This window comes from Dendronephthya gigantea, unplaced genomic scaffold, assembly GCF_004324835.1.
Source record: "Dendronephthya gigantea isolate DGI-Jeju-01 unplaced genomic scaffold, DenGig_1.0 000031F, whole genome shotgun sequence".
NCBI lineage: Eukaryota > Metazoa > Cnidaria > Anthozoa > Malacalcyonacea > Nephtheidae > Dendronephthya > Dendronephthya gigantea.
In genome coordinates, this window is record NW_021163041.1 from 2029426 (window position 1) to 2052051 (window position 22626).

Here is a 22626-nt window from a genome sequence, read left to right on the forward strand (position 1 = left end):
GATAAAAGTCGGATTTTTTTCAGACTCCTTTTGACATCCTATACTGCGGCAACACCGCAGAAATTGGTGTTTATAAAGTTTCAACCCGAAAATCTGATCACTGGTTCACATTGTGCATTTCTGCATCGCTATCAAAGAGAAAACTATTGAATAACTTTAAAAAGTTCGGTTTTTCTTCAGAATAGGCATTCTGCAATCTTTTGACAGCTCATCATACACATCTGACAGCTGTGAAATGGCCATTTTGAGGCTTAAAGTATACACAAGGTTATTAATTCAGACGATTCGTTTTTGCCATGTGCAAGCTTCAAATCTTTTGTGCAAGACATATTTTGTGTAGTATCTATAAATCTTTTTTCTCACCAAGTTTCTCGCCTAAGTATTGAGAATTGCGGCTAAGTATTTTTCAATTCTACCAATTTCCGCGGTGTCTACTGCGGCTGTATAGCTATATTTAACTATTCCAGGTATTGAATTCGACCAGCAAAAACTACCGACTCATGAGAAAAAAGTAACCAACTTATTAATCACTGTTTTTCAGCAAAAATTCCAGGAATTGCGCCAGAACTCCATTGCCCAACTTTTCTTGGGAAGGAGGTAGCTCCCCAACCTGAGGCAACCTCGTACCCAGGGTCTTTACTCTGTAGCTCCCATTCCTGCCAAGTAGGCTGATGGGGGGGCACCTTTTCGTACTTGTCTTATGCGAGGCAATAATACGATGTATAGCTATAAGAAAATTATCTTCTTTTATGATAATTGTCAATTGATCGTCCTTCGCCGCATGGCTTCTTTACAAGTTATATTCTTTATTAGTATAAATATATTATCCTGAAAAACACTTTCTCATTCAATAAGGCAGCTGTCCATATGATCATTTATCTCCTTGTTGTTCGCAGCAGGACTGAAAATTAGCTTACATATAGGGCATTCTTTTGTTTCTCGCTGACGACTTGAATTTTGAAGAGAGCTTAAAATATTACCCTGTTTTTTGCACCTTTTTGAAGAATTCTTTCGTGTCAAACTACTTTCAGCTGTTCGTTTTAACTTGTTTCCACCTTTCCCACTGCTTTTGGCTTTATCATTTGACTTTGATAACTTTGTTATAAAGCACTCACTTGTCGTTTCAGTGTTTCCAGCAAAATCAGTTTCAGAGGTTTGTGGGACTTGCTCGTTTGATGATTCATCGAAACTAACACTTGTATGGTCATTTAAAGAATCAGTTTTTGCTCTTGAAATCTCAGGATCATTTGTTTTAGATGAAGGTTTAAAGAAAGTTTTAATTGTTACTGGAGGATTAAAAGCCTTTTTCAACAAACGAACATTGACAGGTGTAGAATCTTCAATTGAAGCTAAACTTGATTTGTCTGCCAACATTGGTAAAATCACTGGCGCTATTCCCAATTGAAGATTTATATTATTCTGAAAAAGGAAAATATTCCCAGGTTTTCAAACATGCACGTACATACATAGTTCTTCAACAAATACAACACAATAATCATGTCACTTGAGAAACAACGTGCATGGCACGTGCGAGTTTCAACATGATTTTACAAATGTAAAAGTACTGGAATAGGCAATTAACGAGGTGCGTTGATACGGAGAGGGGGGAGTAGGGGTTTGATAACAGACAGGGGTGATTTTGGAGATGAGAATGTTAAAATTCTGCAGAATTATTCAAAATTTAAGGAAAATTGGAAGTTTGGGAAAATTGGAACAAGTGACCAAATTCTTTGGAAGGTGATTTTCAAGAACAATACAATTAGCAAAACATACACACCGCCAACGCATTTAGTTTTTGCTGTCGTATTAACTCAGACACTTCCGTGATCAGGGGTTCTGGGTAACGTAAACCAACCAAGCGACGTCCACTGTCCAATTCCACACGCACCACACGCAATGAACGCAGTTCTTTGCTAAATGATGAAATTTTAAACTTATATTATTAATGAAAAATCTTTGACACTCGCTTTCTCTGCAATCATGATCTTAATTATGAGCTTGTGGTCTCAAATATAATGTCCCACCTCATATGCAAGAATGGATCTTCTCAGACGTGGAAAGCCTGATGTTACACGAGGTTTAATTGGTTCGTTATTACAGAGTCAAGCTTTTCTATCACATGCACCATGCACTACATCAGGCTTTCTGCGTTTGATGTCAGTATGAGAAAGTCATTGACAAATCTTACCTCAATTCAAGAGCATCTGCTCTTCGAGCGACCGTCGTTTCCAAAAGAGATAACAGTGGGATAATTCCTCCACAAAGAAGATGAATTTCTGTTGTGCGACAACCAACTAAAGAACAAACAATGAGATCATTCATCATGCACAACGGCATTTAGTAGGCAGGCATGCATGTTGATAATATAAAATATTCTAGTCATGTATAATATATACTGCAAATTACTCGTGAGGGCGTACATGGTGGAAAGAAAACTGTAGAGAGAGAGAGAGAGAGAAAAAAATAGCTTTGTAGAGCATCAATGTATATTTTCTACTATTCTTAGTGGTATTTAATGAAACAGAATTCCAAAGGGTTTTACGTTAACCGACACATGCATGAATATAATGTTGCATATTATATTTTGGGAGTAAATAAAGTTATACCTCTACAGTTCTTGCTAAGTTTACAACCATTTCCATGAATGCAGCGATCTAACGTACGTTCATACTGTGCTTTCCAGCCAGCTTCTACATTGGACAAAAAAAGCAAAAAGCTTTTCACAGATATTTGCATGTAAATTGCATCGTAATCAAAATATCAAATCCCACCAATGAAAATCATTCAATGTTTTTAGTCACAACAAACCCCAGCCCCTGAAGCATACCACACTACAAATATAATTAAGAAAAAATACCTGCATCTTCACTAGCAACTGAAATATACTTGTTCAGAAGATTATTTTTCTCTTCTTCAAATGGCGAGATTCCCGTATTTGGCCTATAGAAATAGGGCGTTTTGATAAAGACAGTTGTCATAAAACTGTTTCCAATATATATCTAATATTGTTGTAATTTTGCACGGTGACATCTATAAGGAAATTAGCTTTTAGGTACACCACGTAAGTACTGTATTTAATACTGCAAAGGTTTAATTATCAGTGCAATAGTTTAGTGTTTCCTATCTATCTCGCACCACCTTCGAAAACACATTTCACACCATAATTTTCTAAAAAAGTTGCGTTTTCCATCCTTTTATAACTTGTATATAAATTATAACAGGAAAAGTGATTACCTGGTGATAGTAAATAAATGAGTAGAAGTTTCTTTTTGAATTGCTAAAAGATAAAGTCGTTTTCCCTTCTGCTCCTTCTTCGAGCAGTAAAATCCATCCAATTTTCCTTTTGACTGTTCTTTGCGAGTTAAAGCCATTTCCCATGATACACCACGATCTGTTAGCAGCTTAACATGCCTACGGGAACATACAACAAGGTGATTTACAAAGTGCCATGAATTCGGAAGGAAACCCGAAGAAGAAAACGTACTTAGTTCCTACTGTTCCACGTCGTATTTCCGTAAAGACTTCCTGAGGTTCACCAATGATTTTAATTGAAGTTGCCTGAATGTCGGTCACCCCCTGATTATATCTAAAATACAAGAATTATGACTCAGCGAGCAATCAGGCAGGCGGTGAATGAGCAAAATACACAACGACAAACAGACATACCTCCCCTCGCGTTTAGCTGCTTCAATCACTGCATGCAAACATTCACAAAAATAGCTAAAAATCTAGAAAAGAGTACGTTCATATTGGAAAACATGCCTTGTATGTTTAGGGTTAACTTAAGGCCAGCAGCCTCTAGCTGCATGTACCTTTAACAATCAAATATCTTCAAGAATCGAACATGCAGTTAAAGAACCAAATTACATAATCTTTGCATGCATAAGCAAGAAACAATGTGCAGCTAGCATTTCTTACGTGCATGCGTGTATTTTAAATTGCGGAAATCGGATCCACTATTAATTATTATACTACTTTGGTGCTGTTGCACCTAAATTTGCCACACCCTGGCAGTGGTTGTGTGAAATCATTAGAAAGGTTACAAATGAGTAATAGGGTTTTATGGAGAAGAGTATGGATAATAAAAATAAACTATAAAGTGAGACTTGAAGGAATTTACCAAGTTTTGTTTCTCGACACTTAAACCAAGTATTCTGTTTAAAAATCTACCAACATCACCAGCTTCTTTCTCTTTGACACCAGTAGCCACCATACTCACGTCAATGAGTACACCTATTGATACTAAACAATTCTAAAACAAGAGCCAAAAAATTATAACAATATTTCTACTAGCAAACTTTCGTTGCATGAAAGACATCATTGACTCCGATCGCGGCCTTCATTGTTCCCAATTCTATCCCAAATTCATTATTAAACCCCTACTTTCACTAACATTATTTCTGACTGGTGTAAAATTAAAATATATTTCATTCGTATGTTGGTTGTGTATTCTCGTTGTCTATACGCTCAAACAAAAATTGCAAAAGCATCATCTGATCAGAAAGCGGGTCACCCGGACCGAAGTAATGAAAATAAACATGGTCAAAGTTACCTGCATAATATTGATAAACTCCCCGAAATCATATTCTTTACTTGCATTGGCTAAAACAAGAACTGCAGGCAGACCAACACCTGGACTAAGACGACTCTAAAAAGCCATGGAGAAATTTATTACTATGAATGCACCACGGACATTCGCGTGATATATGTGTGCAATGAGTCATATAATGTAATTATATACCCTCGCCCCTCAGTGGGTTAGCAAGGAATTAGCCCGCTTGCAGTAAAATGTTTTTCAAGTTATTACACTTAGAGGAAACCATGCACATATATGAGTATAAAACGATACAATACACAATACAAAGAAAGAGATCATACATATAATAATTATACAAATATGACATACACACTGTACCTCACAAATTGAAGAGTACATCTGTCTTAATGCATTCCTTCCATAAGGCGTGTCAAAATTAAATTGGGAAAGATCTGCACCTGTTGCAGCTCGACGATCTCCTTTAGTAAGTGCACCTGATGAAACAATATTTTAGGTCGTTTGGTTAAAAGTATATTAAACATAGAGTATGCTTTAATTATAAAAAGTATGCTAGTATCTCCAATACTCAGTATACTAAATACCAACATGGAATATTAATACAATACTGTACCCAATGATTGCAATCGTTTAGCCACAGCAGCTGCAAACCTTCTCTCTCCACCCAGGTTCGTTGTAACAAGTTTATATATTGGACCACTTCAATCAATATAGTAAAATAAAAAGATAAAATGCTCTAGCTATTAGTAATTGAGAAATCTATATAAGGTCACGTCACAATCATTGTATAAGGTACCAATTACACTGGAGTTTGGTAAAATTGAAAATAACAGTCACTCTACTCTATAGCGCGGGGCTTTTCGAAAGATAACACCCATATACTATAGATCAGCATGTGGTGAGCCATAAGCCATTATAATTTTAAAGAATTCTTTTATTCCAACGCTCCGAGTATGCGGTAGCTTCATGTATTCAAGTGCTTCGAATCCACGCAAATTAAGTTTCTATATCATAGGTACAGCCGTGCTCATGCATCTCTGGTATTACCTGCTCTGATTTGAACGATGTGATCTTCCAAGTTGTTGAACAGCTTTATCAGCACTCCAGGGTAATTCCATAGTTATATGAACACGGCGTCTCTGGTTCTTTACTCTGAGGTCCGCGTGAATTGATATTCCTTTAAAGAAACAATAAACACTCACTGCATACAGCTGGTAAAGGTCTTAAAAATTAAAAGCTTCATTACCGGTACTAGCGGCGTCTGATATAATGGCTACCAATTTTTCGTCGTTCATAAAACTGTTTTTCTAAAAAGATGGATGGACAGTAAATGATTTAAATACAGTACAACATGCGATTCTACATGGTTTAAGATACATATATCACATTTCAAAGGGTTCATAATTTTGATTGTATTGTATGATTACTGTTGCATGTGGGATGATATATATCCAACAGATGAAATGCAATTCCTTGCCTCTTGTATATTTAAGCTGTCGACATTGCTGCTGTCAGATTCCCTGGTTTGATAACGAGGTCTACCTTGATCATTTAACCTCACAATTCTTCCTCGTCTACCTGTCATCTCCGCAACACAAGATGGTCCACCAAGTTTATCAATAATCTCATCTAAGGGACTGAATACCAAATATTTTTAAAAAAAATGCATGGTTAAATTTAAAAGATCAACTTGATGATTGCCAGACATCCCAAAGTGCACCACCACCTTAGAGGACTACTGTTAGTAAACACGCTTTATTTTATTCCGCTAATTTCTGATGAAGCAACAACCATTTATATAAACGTATTCACAATTAATACGGACTTACTTTATAGGTAATTTTACTTTCTTTGCAAAACCTTTGAGAAGTTCTTTAGCTTGCACGCACCATTTGTCTTCTACAATTTCGCCGCTCTGTAACACAGAGGTAGAATCGTTCGTGTCTAGTGAGTTATCTTTCAAATGTTTAGTGAAGATTCCATGCCTTCGTCATGCAACGATTGGGGTTGTTTCAGAGCGGATCGTAGGCTTCAGTAAAAAAAATATGGAGCCACCTTAAATACTGTACAACATTAAAACTGATCGACTTACAGGCTGTTGTATTTGAGTCGGAAAATACTGAACAATAAAGCGATACAATATTTCTTCAGTGGTTGAAACAAAATCATTAATATTTCCACCACAACGAGTGACTTCGCTTTCCAGGCTCGCCTAAAACGTTGAACGTTATTACAGTTTAGCCTGCAAACAATCCTCTTTTTCAGTGCAGAATATCTATTCATTTTTTCTCTCCTAAACACGTAAGTTAATAAAAGGGAAATGTTGTTTGATATATTCTGAAACGGTTTTGCATAACAATAAAATAACAAAAAGGTTGAAAGAATATCATAATATTCTATTCTCCATTAGGGTACCGTACGTACTTCACCAGTCGTTTGCAATCCAATGACCACAGAATTTCCACATTCTAAAGCTCTTTTTGCTTCATTCACAATAAACGGTGCTTTCATACTCATGCTAAAATATAATCCTGATGTATAATTTATACGCCAGAAATACTTTAATATAAAGGAGTGAGAAGAATTTCAGAAAATTAACGGGCAATGTATGTTTAAGTGGTCCATTAATGAGCAGCTCACGTTAAAATTTGGCGTTTAAAAACATGTGCACAAGGTCGACAAGCATATCTATAACCGACAAAACCAATACTTTACCATAACTGTTTGAAGAATCTTTGATGATTCGCCCAAAATGTCGACCATATTCTGTTGTTAGTTGTTGTCGTTCTTGATATAGCAATCTCCAGGGACTTCTTTAGCTCATTCCTAAACCAAGAAAAGTTACCATACATGTGCATCTGTAGATTTATCAAAAATCGATCCACAAGCTTATAAATTACAAAACAATATATCAATTCTACAAACGTAGAAGTACTGTATATTATACCATAAATGGGCTGCTTTGTCAAAAAGAGCAACTTGTTCATCGGAAAGCATCGCTTGAACAGTGAGAAACTAAATAGTAAACAGAGCAAATATAGCATCAATGAAATACAATGAAATAACTTCAACCTTGAATACATTGTGTAAACCCACATACTACGTAACTATTCTAACTATAATCATACCTCTGCCTCACGAAAACTTAATCCCCTTGAAACGTACATTCCTGCAGCTTTCATTTCCATAGCTAGCATCTCCAATGCTCCTATAAGATTGTAAAAATACTGTGGAATTAGATAAATTGTTGAGAGAGTTGTTCGTGTACGTACTGTATAGAGTAATTTCCTGTCACGCTGTTTAGCTATAGAACAATGGCAAAATACAATTGCAAAATGCAAACGAATGGAAAGTAAAAGGCAAACCTAATCCTCTTTTGGTTATTCCCTCCAAAAATGTTTCAAAAGACTTAAAAGGCGTTCCGTCACCCCAAAGACCAAGTCTTTCCATAAATGCCTTAAAAATATATTTTAAAACACTAGCATCCATGATCAATTACGGCATGACATGGTGCTGTGGTAAGCCCTTTTAATTTAACTAAGAATTAAGTTAATGAATACATTTTTGTTAAATGTGTAAAAATGGGTCGCTACCATATTTTTCACGTCAGTTACACCCGTTGCACTGCAGTAAACAACTCTCGCCTTTGGTAAAAGTCTAAACAAAAAGCGTTGTATTCTAATATACACAAAGAGCATTTACTGGGAGTTTTTACACTTATCATTTCTTGCCAAATGAAATGTAGGTGAATAGAGGGACGAGATTCCATTCCAAGCAGTAAAAAGCCATTCGATAATAAACACACTATCATCCATACCTCTGCAAGGTTGTTACAGCTAGAGCGACTTTTGTACTTGATTTCTCATTTCCCTGTCATATAAATAAATACATTGAGAATGAATGAAAACATCAAAAAATTATGCATCTTGCCGATATTGGTGGACACAAAAAGAGCGATTGATGTGTGAAAGAACAAGACTACAACAGTACGTAGTGTTAAGAACAACATAATGTACGTGGTTTAACAACCAATCATGCAGGGCTCGATGAAAATGACTTCACTTACAGGAACATAATGCTTTGCTTTATGAGATTCATCAAATATCAGACAACCATCAAAACCTGTTCCTCCACACCAGTCAATAAGTTGTTGTAATCTACTTTGACTTTTTCCTAAAGTAAATTCTAATCGATGAAAAAGCAATTCTTTTCGTCGTATTGTATGCATTGTAAATTTACGTACCAGTGCGTTGTACAGATGATACAAGAGTGGCGTATGTACTGAATACAACACCTTCCTTGAAATCCGAGGGAAGACCGAATACTCTACGAAAAAATATAAACCATGACAAAACTAGTTAGACTAGTTGGAGTGCGACACAGACATGTAACAACAATTATCCCCAAACCTTGTCTCCTTATCAAGTTGTTGGCATCCATCAATGACCTTTATATAACATCCGATATCCTGAAGATCTCTATTGAGAGAGAGAGAGAGAAACATTAACATATGTAACATGTAAAGCATTACTGTCCTGAAATCAAAAATTTAGTTGGACATATTTTTAGATTTGAAATGTATAAACCAAGATATTTAGTGGCTAAAGCCAAAAACGTATCTTGTAAGCGTTATTAAACTACCGCCGAAACGAGTCTGTAACAAAAATGCTAATAGATTTATCCGTGCCTATTAAACATTGAAAAAATATTTAGAAAACCAGAGGTGAAAATTTTAGAAAGGGAATTAAAACGCATGAATAATGAGCTCTATATTCAGCTCTACAAATTTTTATAGAAATTGTCCTGCTTATATTTTAGTTGTTCGCAATGTTGTATAATAATTTGATATAACAACAAGGGTAGACGTTTTCAAAGTTCGTCAGAAACATGAATTGCAGCGGGTGTAACAGAAGAAAATTATATTTGTAATATCGTGTCTTTGACAGTGAAAGTGGAATTTCTTTTCAGAAGATTCAGAATGAAACGTAATATCTAGTGCAACTACAGGGAGTGTCACATGGTCAACCCGTTGTATACTGGATACGACTTCATGCAGCACTGCCAGATGGCATCAATCAATGATCAAGTTCTGTTTATGATAAAATTTCTCAAAGTTGGCTGTAACTGTAGCTAGTTTATCAATTAGCATTAAGGCATCACACCTTTGGGCATCTAGACGAAGATCTGATGAGATACTGAACCAAACATGACGTGTTCGCCCACGAGAGAAGTTGTCCAGAATAATTCCAGAAATCTGTTAAAAATATACATTATAGGCTTTTCTAAACTCTAAATATTCTTCCTTGGAACCATCTTTGAGGATGGTGTTATTACATAATTTTGTGCCTGGCTGGTAATTTGTGGTGATTAGAAAGCATGTGCGCTTATAGAAGATTAATTTTTGCTGTGCAAAAAAATATTGTGCAGGTATCTCAGTGGTGAGGGAATAATTATGTCTCTATAAGGTCTTGTGGAGGCACTGCACAGCATTTTTTGCAATTCCCAGTTTGACCTGAAGTTATATACATGTATATTTGACTGTTCCTTTATTCTAACCCACCACCATCTACAACCAACTCAATGAAGGTGAAGGACAAACACAAACGTACCTGCCTTCCTTTACCAACACCAGCTCCATCACCAATAAAAAATCCAGCCCTTTCCCCACTTCCTAAGATTACTTGGTGCCTTTGGCACTAAAAGGTAATGTGTTTACACATACATACACTGGTCAGTTATGAATGGATAATATATATTTGACTGCCTTGCAAGCATAATGTTCTCTTCCAAGAAAATTGCATGGCCTCTCTTTATGTAACAAAGTGCTATTATGAAGCACTTCTCAGTCATGCTTAACTGTACACTCAGGTAACTGGGTTTTTTGTAACTGCAATAACCTATACCATTGTGATATATATATTCATTTCATTTAATACTAACCGGGCTAGGAGACTACTAGAAACCATATATGACTCTTTATTTAGGCCCCTTCTTTTTTTCATTTTTGCATTTGTATTATTAGCACATAAACAAATTTTACTTACTGCATAAAGAATCCCTTCTAACTGCAAATCACTCAACTTTCCTGTAAAGCAAGAGTTGTACATATGAGTAAATATAGAAATATTTTGATATTTTGGTTCAACTGGAGTTAATGCATTTTGTGAAAGATATAATCTAGATCTCGTTTAATTTGATATTTAATATAATATTATATACACTTGCAAATTTGTATAGTATTATCTACCATTTTCAATAATTTCATCACCAATTGATTGGCATATGGGATATGTAGCTGTAGGCAAGGTCTGAGCCTAGAGTTAATAATAATTAGTACTAAATAGTTGAGCACATTCAATTTCATGGCCTGTACAATAAAAAAATACCACCATACGTACTGCTAAGGAACCTGCTTCAACTATGTCTCCTGGATGTCTCTGGATTTTTTCAATGTGATGCAAAGAATGACAATTATATGATGAGAAAACTTCTTCACTAGAGTAATGAATATTATATAGTATACAATCAGTACTGTAACCTGACTGGCTGGAAACACCTTGAACCTGGTAAAATTGTCTTAACCAATCATTGAACAACAAAAAAATTATCTGATACCGAACTATATCTGAATTGTGAATAGATTGAAACTGCCCCATATTTTCTTTAAAACCATTTTAGAGATCACGCATATTTTTGGGAGGGTTGGATCAATTTTGAAGAATTGGATGTCTGGATTTGAGGTGAGATGTTTCAAATTATAGATTTAAAATTGGGCGGGAAATAACCCGCACGATCTGTAGAAATGTAGATCTGATATGTCGATGATTTCATATTCCAAGTCCAACGGGTTCTGTATTTTTCAATACCTTAGAGTTTCCGAGACATCATGCGCCATTTTATTCATTTCTTCGTATTCTTCAGACGGCACCTCGACACGATTCAATAAGATTGGTGTGCCATGATTGACAAATTTTACAGGACTTTGAAAATTTGCCGTGTTCTGAGCCATCGCTGTTGGCATTGTAGCAGCTCAGTAGTATTTTAACAGCTTCTACTTCAATATCTAGCTGGCAAAATTTACATCATGAGCTACATTAATAGAAACTTTTAATTTAAAAAAGCTCTTGATGATCCTCCAGGCTCCAGCCTTACTGCCATCATGCGCAAAAATAACATTGATGTTTAATAATTACAATCGTTCAAAAGTTGATTTGAACAATTAAGCGGGTGATGTGCGCTGTTCATCGAATGTGGTATAACAACTGCCTGCCTGGGGCCTTCAGGGCCAACGTCGATAACGCTCCAGACGGAACAACATTTAAAAACCTTAGGCCGAAACATGAAGTCGTTTTTTGTCTGATTTCGAGTGATGGGGGGGGGGCGGGGCCAAAAAGGGACCTCTCCCTGGCGCAACGAAGTATAAATGTTGAAATAATATAAAATACCTTTACTTGCGGGAGGGCAAAATACTTAATTGGTGGAGCAACATGGCCGCTATCGGGCTTTGGCCCCAGTCTTTATGTTAAAAGGGCCCTGGAGTAAAACGCTGTTTGTCCCTCTGGAAAGTAGGGGCTGTTTTGCTCTTTGTATACCTGCGAAACCGGTTTCACAGTCCGCGTTGCCGTTGGCTTGGCATTGCATCATTCTTACCTATCAAATAACCCCCAATTTATATACGCACAATTTTTGGTACCGTACAGGGAAAATTGGTATTTCGATGAAATTTTCAATTGCATAATAAATATTTATCCGTTAATACTATGTTCAGTTTAAGGTCTGGCACGGATAGAAATTTGGCCTCCCTAAGTATAGATTGTCCAAATTTTATCCGTATACCAATTGACCGGCATTAATAAAAACGAAAAGAGCGGGACCATAATTTCAATTAAGACCTGTCTCATAGAGACATGTTGTTACTTTCTAAAAATTTTAACGTCTTTCTGACGTATTCCAATGGTCACTACAGAGTTGAATAGCGAGTTTGAGATGTACCAAATTTACGACGCGGACGTGACATGAAAATTGCTACCATTGTGAGGAAACCAGTATTAAATTGTTTAATGTACGGCTCTGACTTTGTTCATCAAAAAGAATATATAATTTCCATCGCTGTTGGGAAACTGGAAACAACGACAGTACTACCTCACGTCCGCGTCGTAGATTGCGAGGTAGATTGATTTGGTGCACTCACTAAAGTCTTAGAGTTATAGCGCTCGAGCTCATCATGTGCATGATCAAACAAGAGTTATATAGCACATTTTACTTCTGAAACAAAGAAAGGAGGAACAAGAAAGTCAAATAGGAAATGTTGCCTGCTAGTACTTCATTATTCGAAACTAAAAGGTGAAAGTTTTGTATCGACAATTATTTACTAGTTACAGTTTGTATTTATGTACATAGTTTCACTCATTTTACTCAACCTGTCCAGGCAATGAACTGGTCCTTAATTCAGTCATTTCTGTGTCAGGTTGTGAATTTTCCAGATAGTTTCTAACGATTCGAAAATTATGAGGTACTTCTACATGTTCTGGTATCGAAGGCAATGTGCACGATTGTTCAATCTCTGTACTTAAAAAATCATCATATCCCTTAATAGTTACTTGAGAAGCTGAACGATTTCGAAAAGCCGCTGGGGTTTCTATGACAAACGAACATTCATCCGGATTGAAAGGTCTCACTTGGTTACGGCTTATCCTGAGATAACGTCGAATTATCGTATTGATTTCTCGTCGAACCACTTTCACACGAAATGCATAAATTATCGGACACCAGAGTACCGAGGAAAATGCCAGAAAAACGGATAAAGTCTGTATCTCATACGCAATTATATCCGTGCGTCTGCGCAAATTTTCAATGAGAATACAAACGGAATACGGAACCCAGCACACTAAGTTCGTTCCAACGTGAAGAACAAGAGCTTTCCACGCTTTAGTGCGTGAATGTTCAGCGCGTGTCGCCATCGCTCGTTGTTGATTTCGTGCCTGAATATACTCACTCGGTGAAATAAGACTTCCCAGACTTAGTCGGCCTCCTCGAACTTGTTTATGAACCGCGCGCAATATGAAAAAATACGATACAATGATTATGAACAACGGCATAAATATTGATATCACACAAAAGAATTTCGAATAACCACCGCTGCTGTACAGATGCCATAAAACAGTACATGATAACTTTGCCCTTTGATAGCCATATTTACCCCAGCCTAACAACGGGAGTAGTGCCACAAATAATGAGAACAACCAAATCAAAATTATCATAATGTACGCTCTTGTAGAACTCATATGTATAGGATGACGCAACGGTTTCACGATGAAATAATATCGATCGTAACTAAGCGCAGCCAATGTCAATAATAACGCGCTAGACAGAAGTATCAACAAAAACCCGCTCACTTGGCACCAAGCTAGTCTGAATATCCAGTCGTCATAAACGCTACTGGCGACAACAAAAGGTAACACCAGAACGGTTGTAAACACGTTGATTAAGGTCATATTGAGAACAAACTTGTTACATGTGACGGAGAGAAGATCTCGACTCTTACAAAATGTTATAGCAACAAGTCCATTACATACCAACGATAAAAGCACTAGTGCAAACATCACCGAAGATTGAATGGCTATTATTGTTCGCGTACGCACGTATCCTTGGTCAGAAAAATTACTTGATATATTTGATGTATTCATACTCCTTTCAGGCAATTCAACTGCCCAAGCAAACCTTTTCTTCACGTTTTTAGACTTCGCGTTGCGTCCACGAAGACATTGATATCATTCCGCTGGGTGTCTGTAGATGTATTATATTACATATCTCTAGATACTGGGTGGTCTAAGTAGCGCGTGCTTTAGAAAAAGGAACTTGAAACAAGATTCAGATTCACAAGATGAAACAAACACAGATAACCGACATTGAATTAATCGATTTTGCAGGCAGGTAACACAATGATACTTTAAACAGGGCAGAATAATTCAGATGTTCAACTATCCGTCGTAGCTACAACAATAGCAGAACTTTACTCATGCAGTTTTTGGGTTTCCGCTACGATTCCTACGAACGTAGGGTTTCTTTTACTGTACAGGGGCCGGTTATATCTTGATAAGGAACTTTTAGGGATCTATTCATATTCCAAAAAAATTGAGATCATGCAATTAGCTGTACCCAGTGAACCTGTAATAAAACTGAAATAAAAAAGGATTTTTTCTGGGTTTTCTAGTTGAACGTTTGAGACAGACGTAGAGAGTAATTATCCAGGAATGTCTAGAACCATGTAAAATACAATTATTTGTTAACGAGAAACAGAGTCAAAAACTCAGTTTTTTGCTTCAACCAAGTACTACGCTGAACTATAAGAGTTAGCGTTCCAGTTGATATTACAGTTCACTGGCTATACCTGGAAGATGAAGTGATGAACCAGTAACGAACGAACTGTAAGGAGAGTGTACATGTCAGGCATGTCAGGCTACAGATTACAGAATACACTACAGAATGTAGCTTTGCTACGTTTTAGGCTGTCAATTATGGTAATGGTATTGATTTACAGCAATGATATTGACCATTGTCATCATAAACACCTCTCTGTGAGAGATGAATACAATCCACATGATGTTCACCAAATACGAAGTCTTTGAAGACCTAAAAACACAAGGAGAGAAATATTGGGCTCAAACAATCTCAATTAAATAAATATACCATATTAAGGACAGGAAAGATTATAATTTTAAGTTTTCTTTGTAATCATCTGGATTCTAGAATACCCGCCTCTGTGATTTCCCTGGCGTCAAAACTTGTTTGAATTGGAGCTCTTCTGTTGTTACTTGTGGATTGGAAACGCGACGTTTGTTCTGTTTTATCTGTTTCGCGTAATTTTGTGGTCAAAACTGTAGCGTGAAGTTTAACTCTGCCATACCCATCCTTTCCTAGACCCTTCGTAACGAAGTACTTCATTATCGCATTCGCTAATTCTTGTAGCCTTAAAGCAAAATTTGAACTTCAATATTTCTTGTCAAAAATCTCCTATTGGCTTTGCACTTTCATTTTACAAGTTAAATGAGATTTTCGTCTTTTGACAGATGTGAACCAGTGAATATAAGTCAACGAATTAATGTGATATCACAGGAATAAAATGCGTACAAATATATAGCTATTAGCTAGATATATTAGATGGCATGGATTCTTAATTTTCATAATTGCAAAAAGGTAGCAGATCTATTATGCATGCACGCATGAAAAATGACAATCTATACCTTCCATCTTCATCATGAACTTTTGCGTAAAGAACATCAACCTTACTTGGGTCATCATTCATATACTCGACACCTTCAAGTTTTATCTTGATCGGGTCCTCTCCAACGCGTGGTCTTAGGAAAAAGGAAAAATGAAAAAAAATGGTTTCCATTCAAACAGATATAATTCTCTTTAAACTAACCTGATAATCTCTTCGTAACACTCTTCTAACAAAGATGATGCAGCTTCCTGAAAGAAAGAGGTACCCCTAAGATAAATTACCAATACAATAAGTCAGCCTGCTTTATATATATGTCAGTATACTGCACAAGGTGCTATATTAACGTCAATTATGGATTACAGCCTTAGCTCAGGTGCAGAATGCAGAAATATACACTAAAAGTCAGGACTGTCAGTGGCCCCCAAGAAGGGCTATAAAATAATAATGGTAGATATAAAAGTTTTCATTAAGTTGGAATTAAATTGTTCCTAACGTAAGCTCTCCCAACCATGAAAATATTTTTGCCTTGGGTTCAAAATTTCGCTGCAAGCAAGCAAAATGTAGAAAGCGTATTCACTAACCACTTCTTTCTGTGTTAAAAGAGTAAGCATCACAATTGTTTGATGAAGTGTTTGAGGTTTTGTAAAGATACTTGCATCCAGGCCTTTCGACTATATGAATGATATTAAAATGAGTACAAAAAAAACTATACGTAATTCACCATACAAGTTGTTAAGCAAACTGATTGGCTAAGCTACTCACCATATATCAGCTTGAATATATGGTTAAAAGTGAAAACAAAAACCAGACTAATACATTATTCAGTAAGAGTTTATCAAAGTTTGCACCTTTTAATTAAAAAGTGTTAGATATATTAAAAAAATTATTCCATATACCATTGGACCATGATATATGGCTGATATGGTGTCAATTCGGCTGCCTCAAGGACATATACAGCTTATGGTATAACTATGTTACCTTACTATGATGTTATTATCAAAAGGTTGTATTGCTCATCAGACCATTGATTATTGATGAACATTTTGCACTTTGCCACATTCGTGCATACTTTGAATTAAACTGCACGCACCTCTCCGCAGGTTTCTAAAGCAGCAGATTTAAAGTCTTCCAGGCGACTGATTGTCTCCTTTTTGTACAAAGGAAATGAGAGGAAGTGCGTTGGAGGAATTTTTTGTCTTGACCATTCAATTATCAACTCAATTTTCTGGCGACAGGATAAGATGTCTTTCTTTCTTGAACCAGTTATCACTATAATATATATAACAAAACCTAGCTGTTACATGTTAATTCTAATTTTAAAGATAACAAAAAAACTTTTCACTATAAACTCTAACAATTTAATTGGTGTAGACAATTGAATAGTAACTAATGCTGCTTGCTTTATGGAAGACACATAACTGAGGAATTCACCTAATGCAATAAGTTTCTTTCATGGAGGCCTTTCTGCCAGGATTATTGTATTTAAAGCTAATTTACTCACCAGCCGGTCCTTCAACACCATGCCTAGGAAGCTTAATTTGAGTATTTGTTTCTCTTTCAATCCTAAGTTTTGTTTCCATTTTTTTGCCACATATAAATTTAACAAGTTCAACAGGTACAGCCACCAAGGTTTTAAATCCGCTGCCAACTGCTTCAATTGCTGTACATTCTGGTTCATCCTCTTCATATTGATCAAATTTGTACATATTGCCAGAGTCCCCACCTTATATTAAAATGGAAAGCAAGAGGGTGATTCAAAATATGCCTGAATGCTAAACAAACTTCTAACTCCAAAAATCAGGCTGGATGATCAATTAATTGAGCCTGGATCCATCTTAACACATTTTCATATTTAATATATTACAAGCTGTCGCGTTCCCAACTTGATTTTCGATAGAAGACAAGTCAGAGTTCGCATGTGATCAACCACACTATCAGACACGTTGCTTTAAGTATATTTAATCACCAAAGTAGCGACAGATAATGCGGTGAAACTATGAAAATTCAATACAGATAACATATTTCAAACTCACAGTTAAACATTACAAGAATGTAAAAAAGATGGTTTACAAACGAACTAAGCAGCTAAAACGTTTTACTTACGTCTATGCTAGCATATAGTGTCTAGTATCCCCAAAAAATAGAAGTAAAATTAGAACTTGAAAGTCTTAAAAAATGTCTTTCTGAAAAACGTTGTTCAAACGTGTCTTTTCGTTACCATGACAACGACTAAATATCAGTTCCGACCGTTGCCGGAGTAGCCGGCCGTTTCCGAATCTAACGCGAACATAAAAGTTTATAAATGGCTATCTTTAAAATAGGGAATGGGGAATGCGGGAATGGGGGAATGCGGGAATGGGGGAATGCGGGAATGGGGGAATACGGGAATGGGGGAATGCGGGAATGGGGGAATAAGGGAATGGGGGAATGCGGGAATGGGGGAATAAGGGAATGGGGGAATAAGGGAATAAGGGAATGGGGGAATGTGGGAATGCGGGAATGGGGGAATTAGGGAATGGGGGAATAAGGGAATGGGGGCATAAGGGAATGTAGGAATGGGGGAATAAGGGAATGGGGGAATAAGGGAATGGGGGAATAAGGGAATGGGGGAATAAGGGAATGGGGGAATGAGGGAATGGGGGAATAAGGGAATAAGGGAATGGGGGAATAAGGGAATATAGGAATGGGGGAATAAGGCAATGGGGGGATAAGGGAATGCAGGAATGGGGGAATAAGGGAATGGGGGAATAAGGCAATGGGGGAATAAGGGAATGGGGGAATAAGGGAATGGGGGCATAAGGGAATGGGGGAATAAGGCAATGGGGGGATAAGGGAATGCAGGAATAAGGGAACACAGGAATGGGGGAATAAGGGAATGGGGTGAACAGTGAAACCGGTGAACGAGTGAGTGGGGGAACCAGGCAATGGGGGAACAGAGGGATGGGGGGAACCAGGGAACAGGGTAAAGGTATAACTATGGACTCATTGAGCAGCTAAACTAATAGTAACAGTCTTGAGCCTGAAAGCTGGAACAATTGTTAGTATATAGTAGGCGTGTATACAATATTATGGCTCTCTACAAATATATTTATTGTTATTAATGCCAACCTGGCAAGTGTTAATTGTTATTGTGAAACTCAGGCACTCTTGTATTAGATTTTACCAAAGTGAAAAATCAAAATATACTTGCCTTTCAGTAAAAATTAAAACTATAAATAAGATAATGGTATTGTTGTGTGCTAGTGTGTTCATTTAGTTGGCATGCAAAATTTCATTTCAATAGTGATATCTATTCAAAATATAATGACAAATGCAACAGCTAGAACATATGTTATATGGGAATAACATATTGCTCAAGAAACTGTTCTGTGTATATAATTTTCATGCATGTTTGCATTTGCTTTCAACAAAATCTATGAATGAACCCACTGACCCTTAACTAATTAAGGACAGTCATCCTTTATTAGTGGGTTTGGGGCTGAAGAGAAAAGGGTATAGGGTAACTGCATGAAAATGAAGTGTTATTAACAATATAAATCCTTTCATCATTAAAATCTGAAACCAGGCATGAATCAACTAGCTGTACAATCCTAAATCATTATGCATCAATTAAGTGACTGACATCAGCAATATATATATAGTCAACATATTGGCTCTTTCCCATGCAATCAGCATACAAAGCTTAAAATCTTATAAAATCTTTAATAAATCTCAGTCATTCCTTGGTAGGAAGTCTCAGGCCTATATATAGCTAGTTATATGAAAACATTATATCAGAAAATATATAATCAAGTATATAATCAAGTAGGGCATTTAGATATTTATTGTAGTACAGGAAGTATTTATATGTATTCCAATAAATGTCATAAAAAGGTAATATACATACATAGTATTCAGTATTGCAATGTTTGCATGCCAAATTATAAAGTGCAAATATTGCTTATTTACATAATTACCAAGTTATTCACAAAATGCACATTAATTGTTGTTTCACTGTAACCAAAAATGTTTCTTTCAACAAAATATATTCATCATAATTATATGTTTCCCAAAAAGTTTGTTGTCTAAAATCAGTGGAGTAAAACACTCTAAATATACTACTAATTTTGAAAAAGCTATATAGAGTTAAATAGTATATATAGGGAAAATACTTTCTGATATAATGTTTTCATATAACTAGCTATAGGCCTGAGACTTCCTACCAAGGACTGACTGAGACTCCTTAAGATTTTATAAGATTTTAAGCTTTGTATGCTGATTGAGAAAGAGCCAATATCTTGACTATATATTGCTGATGTCAGTCACTTGATGTATAATGATTTAGGATTGTACAGCTAGTTCATGCCTGGTCTCAGATTTTAATGATGAAAGGATTTATATTGTTAACAAGACGCCTGTTCTGGCGTTAACTCCGGCGCACGTGCCAGTCTTCAATATAGAGCTTCTGAACATAAACAATGCAGTTCATATTCGCATTTAGACGCCTTGCGAACCTAAATGTTCCATCGCGAAATTCAGAAGCACATCGTACTTTAAAAAGTATAGAAGTTCAATTGTTCAAAAATGTAAATAAACCGCATAATACATTCGCTTTGTCTTACACTTTGCCTTTGGAATTCGCGCTTATATAGTTATATTAAATCTTCAATCCTGTGCAAACTACGACGAGTCAAAGCGCCCATACACGACCACATCATCTTGTTAAACGGCGAAATAGCAGCGATATTACTAAAATAGGACCAGAATCTACACGTATTAAATATATTCTTACCCCAATTCAGTCTAAACTTAATCGAAAAGCATGAAAAGAACGGTTTATTTGTTCCTCTTGGAGGAATTGCCGTATCATGCGAGCGAAATCGAATCGCGCATCGGAAAATTAGCCAAAGCTGTGCACCACAACTCTTGGGAGACAAGACTGGGACATAGATAAATCCAATCACATACACATTTTAAATACTAGAATGTTTCGCGCCATTACAGACTTGCGACGACGAAAAATAATAAAAAAAAAAAAAAATAAAATAAAAAAAAAAAAAACAAAAACAAAACAAAACCGAGGCGAATTTTCAACTCCGTCGCTGACGCCGGAGTAATAACACATCATTTTATGCAGTTACCCTACCCTTTTCTCTTCAGCCCCCAACCCGCTAATAAAGGATGACGGTCCTTAGTTAAGGGTCAGTGGGTTCATTTATAGATTTTGTTGAAAGCAAATGCAAACATGCATGGAAATTATATACACAGAGCAGTTTCTTGCCAACAAAATGAACACACTAGCACACAACAATACCATTATCTTAATTATAGTTTTAATTTTTACTGAAAGGCAAGTATATTTTGATTTTTCACTTTGGTAAAATCTAATACAAGAGTGCCTGAGTTTCACAATAACAATTAACACTTAATTGCCAGGTTGGCATTTAATAATAACAATAATTGTCAATAAATATATTTGCAAGTAGCATCCTAGATGCAGAGAGCCATAATACTGTATACACGCCTAATATATACTAACAATTGTTCCTTTCAGGCTCAAGACTGTTACTATTAGTTTAGCTGCTCAATGAGTCCATATAGTTCCACCTTTATCCTGTTCCCTGGTTCCCCCATCCCCCTGTTCCCCCTGTTCCCCCATTCCCCCGCTCACTTGTTCACCGGTTACCCCATTCCCTTATTGCCCCATTCCTGCATTCCCTTTTTCCCCCATTGCTGCATTCCCTTATTCCCCCATTCCCTTATTCCCCCATTCCCTTATTCCCCCACTCCTGCATTCCCTTATTCTCCCATTCTCTTATTCCCCCATTGCCTTATTCCCCCATTCCTACATTCCCTTATTCCCCCATTCCCTTATTCCCCCATTCCCTTATTCCCTTATCCCCCCATTCCCTTATTCCCCCATTCCCTTATTCCCCCATTCCCTTATTCCCCCATTCCCTTATTTCCCCATTCCCTTATTCCCCCATTCCCTTATTCCCCCATTCCCTTATTCCCCCATTCCCTTATTCCCCCATTCCTTTATTCCCCCATTCCCTTATTCCCTTATTCCCCCATTCCCGCATTCCCCCATTCCTGCGTTCCCTTATTCCCCCATTGCCTTATTCCCCCATTCCCTTATTCCCCCATTCCCTTATTCCCTTGTCCCCCATTCCCTTATTCCCCCATTCCCATATTCCCCTGTTCCCTTATTCCCCCATTCCCTTATTCCCCCATTCCCTTATTCCCTTATTCCCCCATTCCCTTATTCCCCCATTCCTTTATTCCCCCATTCCCTTATTCCCCCATTCCCGCATTCCCCCATTCCTGCATTCCCCCATTCCCGCATTCCCCCATTTCCGCATTCCTGCATTCCCCATTCCCTATTTTAAAGATAGCCATTGACATATGCATAACTTTACACAAGCAATACCTGCATTTGTGCTAAATATATCAGAGGTGTTGGAAAACAGGCTGCCTTCAAACGCTAGTTTCCTATAATGCCTTTTCCCAACTTTTGTAATATGTGGACGAAGTATAGCCATATCATCCATTTCCATTGTGAGTGGCAACTGGATATTTTTTAATTTTTCTCAGTTTTTTCAGCCTTGATACTTTATTTTGTACACAATATATTGGAACTTGAATGTTTCTGCCCTGGACGAAGTGCCCGAACAGGCGAACCATTACACCACCTCTGTCTGCGGGAACCAACCACTGAGTTTCAATGGATTCAAACCCACGAAATAATATTCCTCCCACAAGGTCCCAATTTATGTAATTATTAGTTATACAGTAATAATAATTGTACCGTCTTTCTAAACTATTTTCATTTCCGTACAGATTCCCGTAACTCTTTTTTCAACATTTC

At 36.8% G+C, this 22626-nt stretch overlaps 3 protein-coding genes across 4 annotated transcripts; all 3 read right to left on the reverse strand.

Moving 5' to 3' along the window:
- Window positions 1-776: 776 nt before the first annotated feature.
- On the reverse strand, window positions 777-11710 carry LOC114524607 (protein FORGETTER 1-like). Its single transcript, XM_028545743.1, has 33 exons — window positions 11422-11710; window positions 10954-11050; window positions 10803-10869; window positions 10600-10640; window positions 10165-10251; window positions 9718-9809; window positions 8965-9033; window positions 8799-8881; window positions 8622-8728; window positions 8373-8425; window positions 8149-8212; window positions 7921-8011; window positions 7684-7763; window positions 7503-7570; window positions 7271-7381; window positions 6980-7073; window positions 6648-6767; window positions 6385-6470; window positions 6033-6192; window positions 5802-5862; window positions 5603-5732; window positions 5169-5254; window positions 4916-5031; window positions 4553-4648; window positions 4121-4252; window positions 3667-3728; window positions 3485-3586; window positions 3235-3411; window positions 2858-2940; window positions 2607-2690; window positions 2189-2294; window positions 1778-1913; window positions 777-1419 (listed from the first exon to the last, which is right to left on the reverse strand). The coding sequence occupies exons 1-33, from the start codon at window positions 11574-11576 to the stop codon at window positions 844-846; spliced, it is 3672 nt and encodes a 1223-aa protein (XP_028401544.1). The 5' UTR covers window positions 11577-11710; the 3' UTR covers window positions 777-843.
- Window positions 11711-12861: 1151 nt separating this feature from the next.
- On the reverse strand, window positions 12862-14457 carry LOC114524456 (G-protein coupled receptor 161-like). The gene has a single exon (XM_028545541.1). The coding sequence runs from the start codon at window positions 14239-14241 to the stop codon at window positions 12967-12969; it is 1275 nt and encodes a 424-aa protein (XP_028401342.1). The 5' UTR covers window positions 14242-14457; the 3' UTR covers window positions 12862-12966.
- Window positions 14458-14811: 354 nt separating this feature from the next.
- LOC114524457 (activating signal cointegrator 1 complex subunit 1-like) lies at window positions 14812-22370 on the reverse strand. Of its 2 annotated transcripts, none has more exons than XM_028545542.1 (8): window positions 22189-22370; window positions 17281-17502; window positions 16870-17048; window positions 16361-16450; window positions 15981-16027; window positions 15799-15912; window positions 15314-15524; window positions 14812-15187 (listed from the first exon to the last, which is right to left on the reverse strand). In XM_028545542.1, exons 1-8 carry the CDS (start codon window positions 22313-22315, stop codon window positions 15071-15073), a joined length of 1107 nt encoding a protein of 368 aa, XP_028401343.1. In that variant the 5' UTR covers window positions 22316-22370; the 3' UTR covers window positions 14812-15070. The 2 variants fall into 2 exon arrangements, with proteins under 2 accessions (XP_028401343.1, XP_028401344.1); XM_028545543.1 differs by lacking the exon at window positions 22189-22370 and adding an exon at window positions 17883-17987.
- Window positions 22371-22626: the final 256 nt, after the last annotated feature.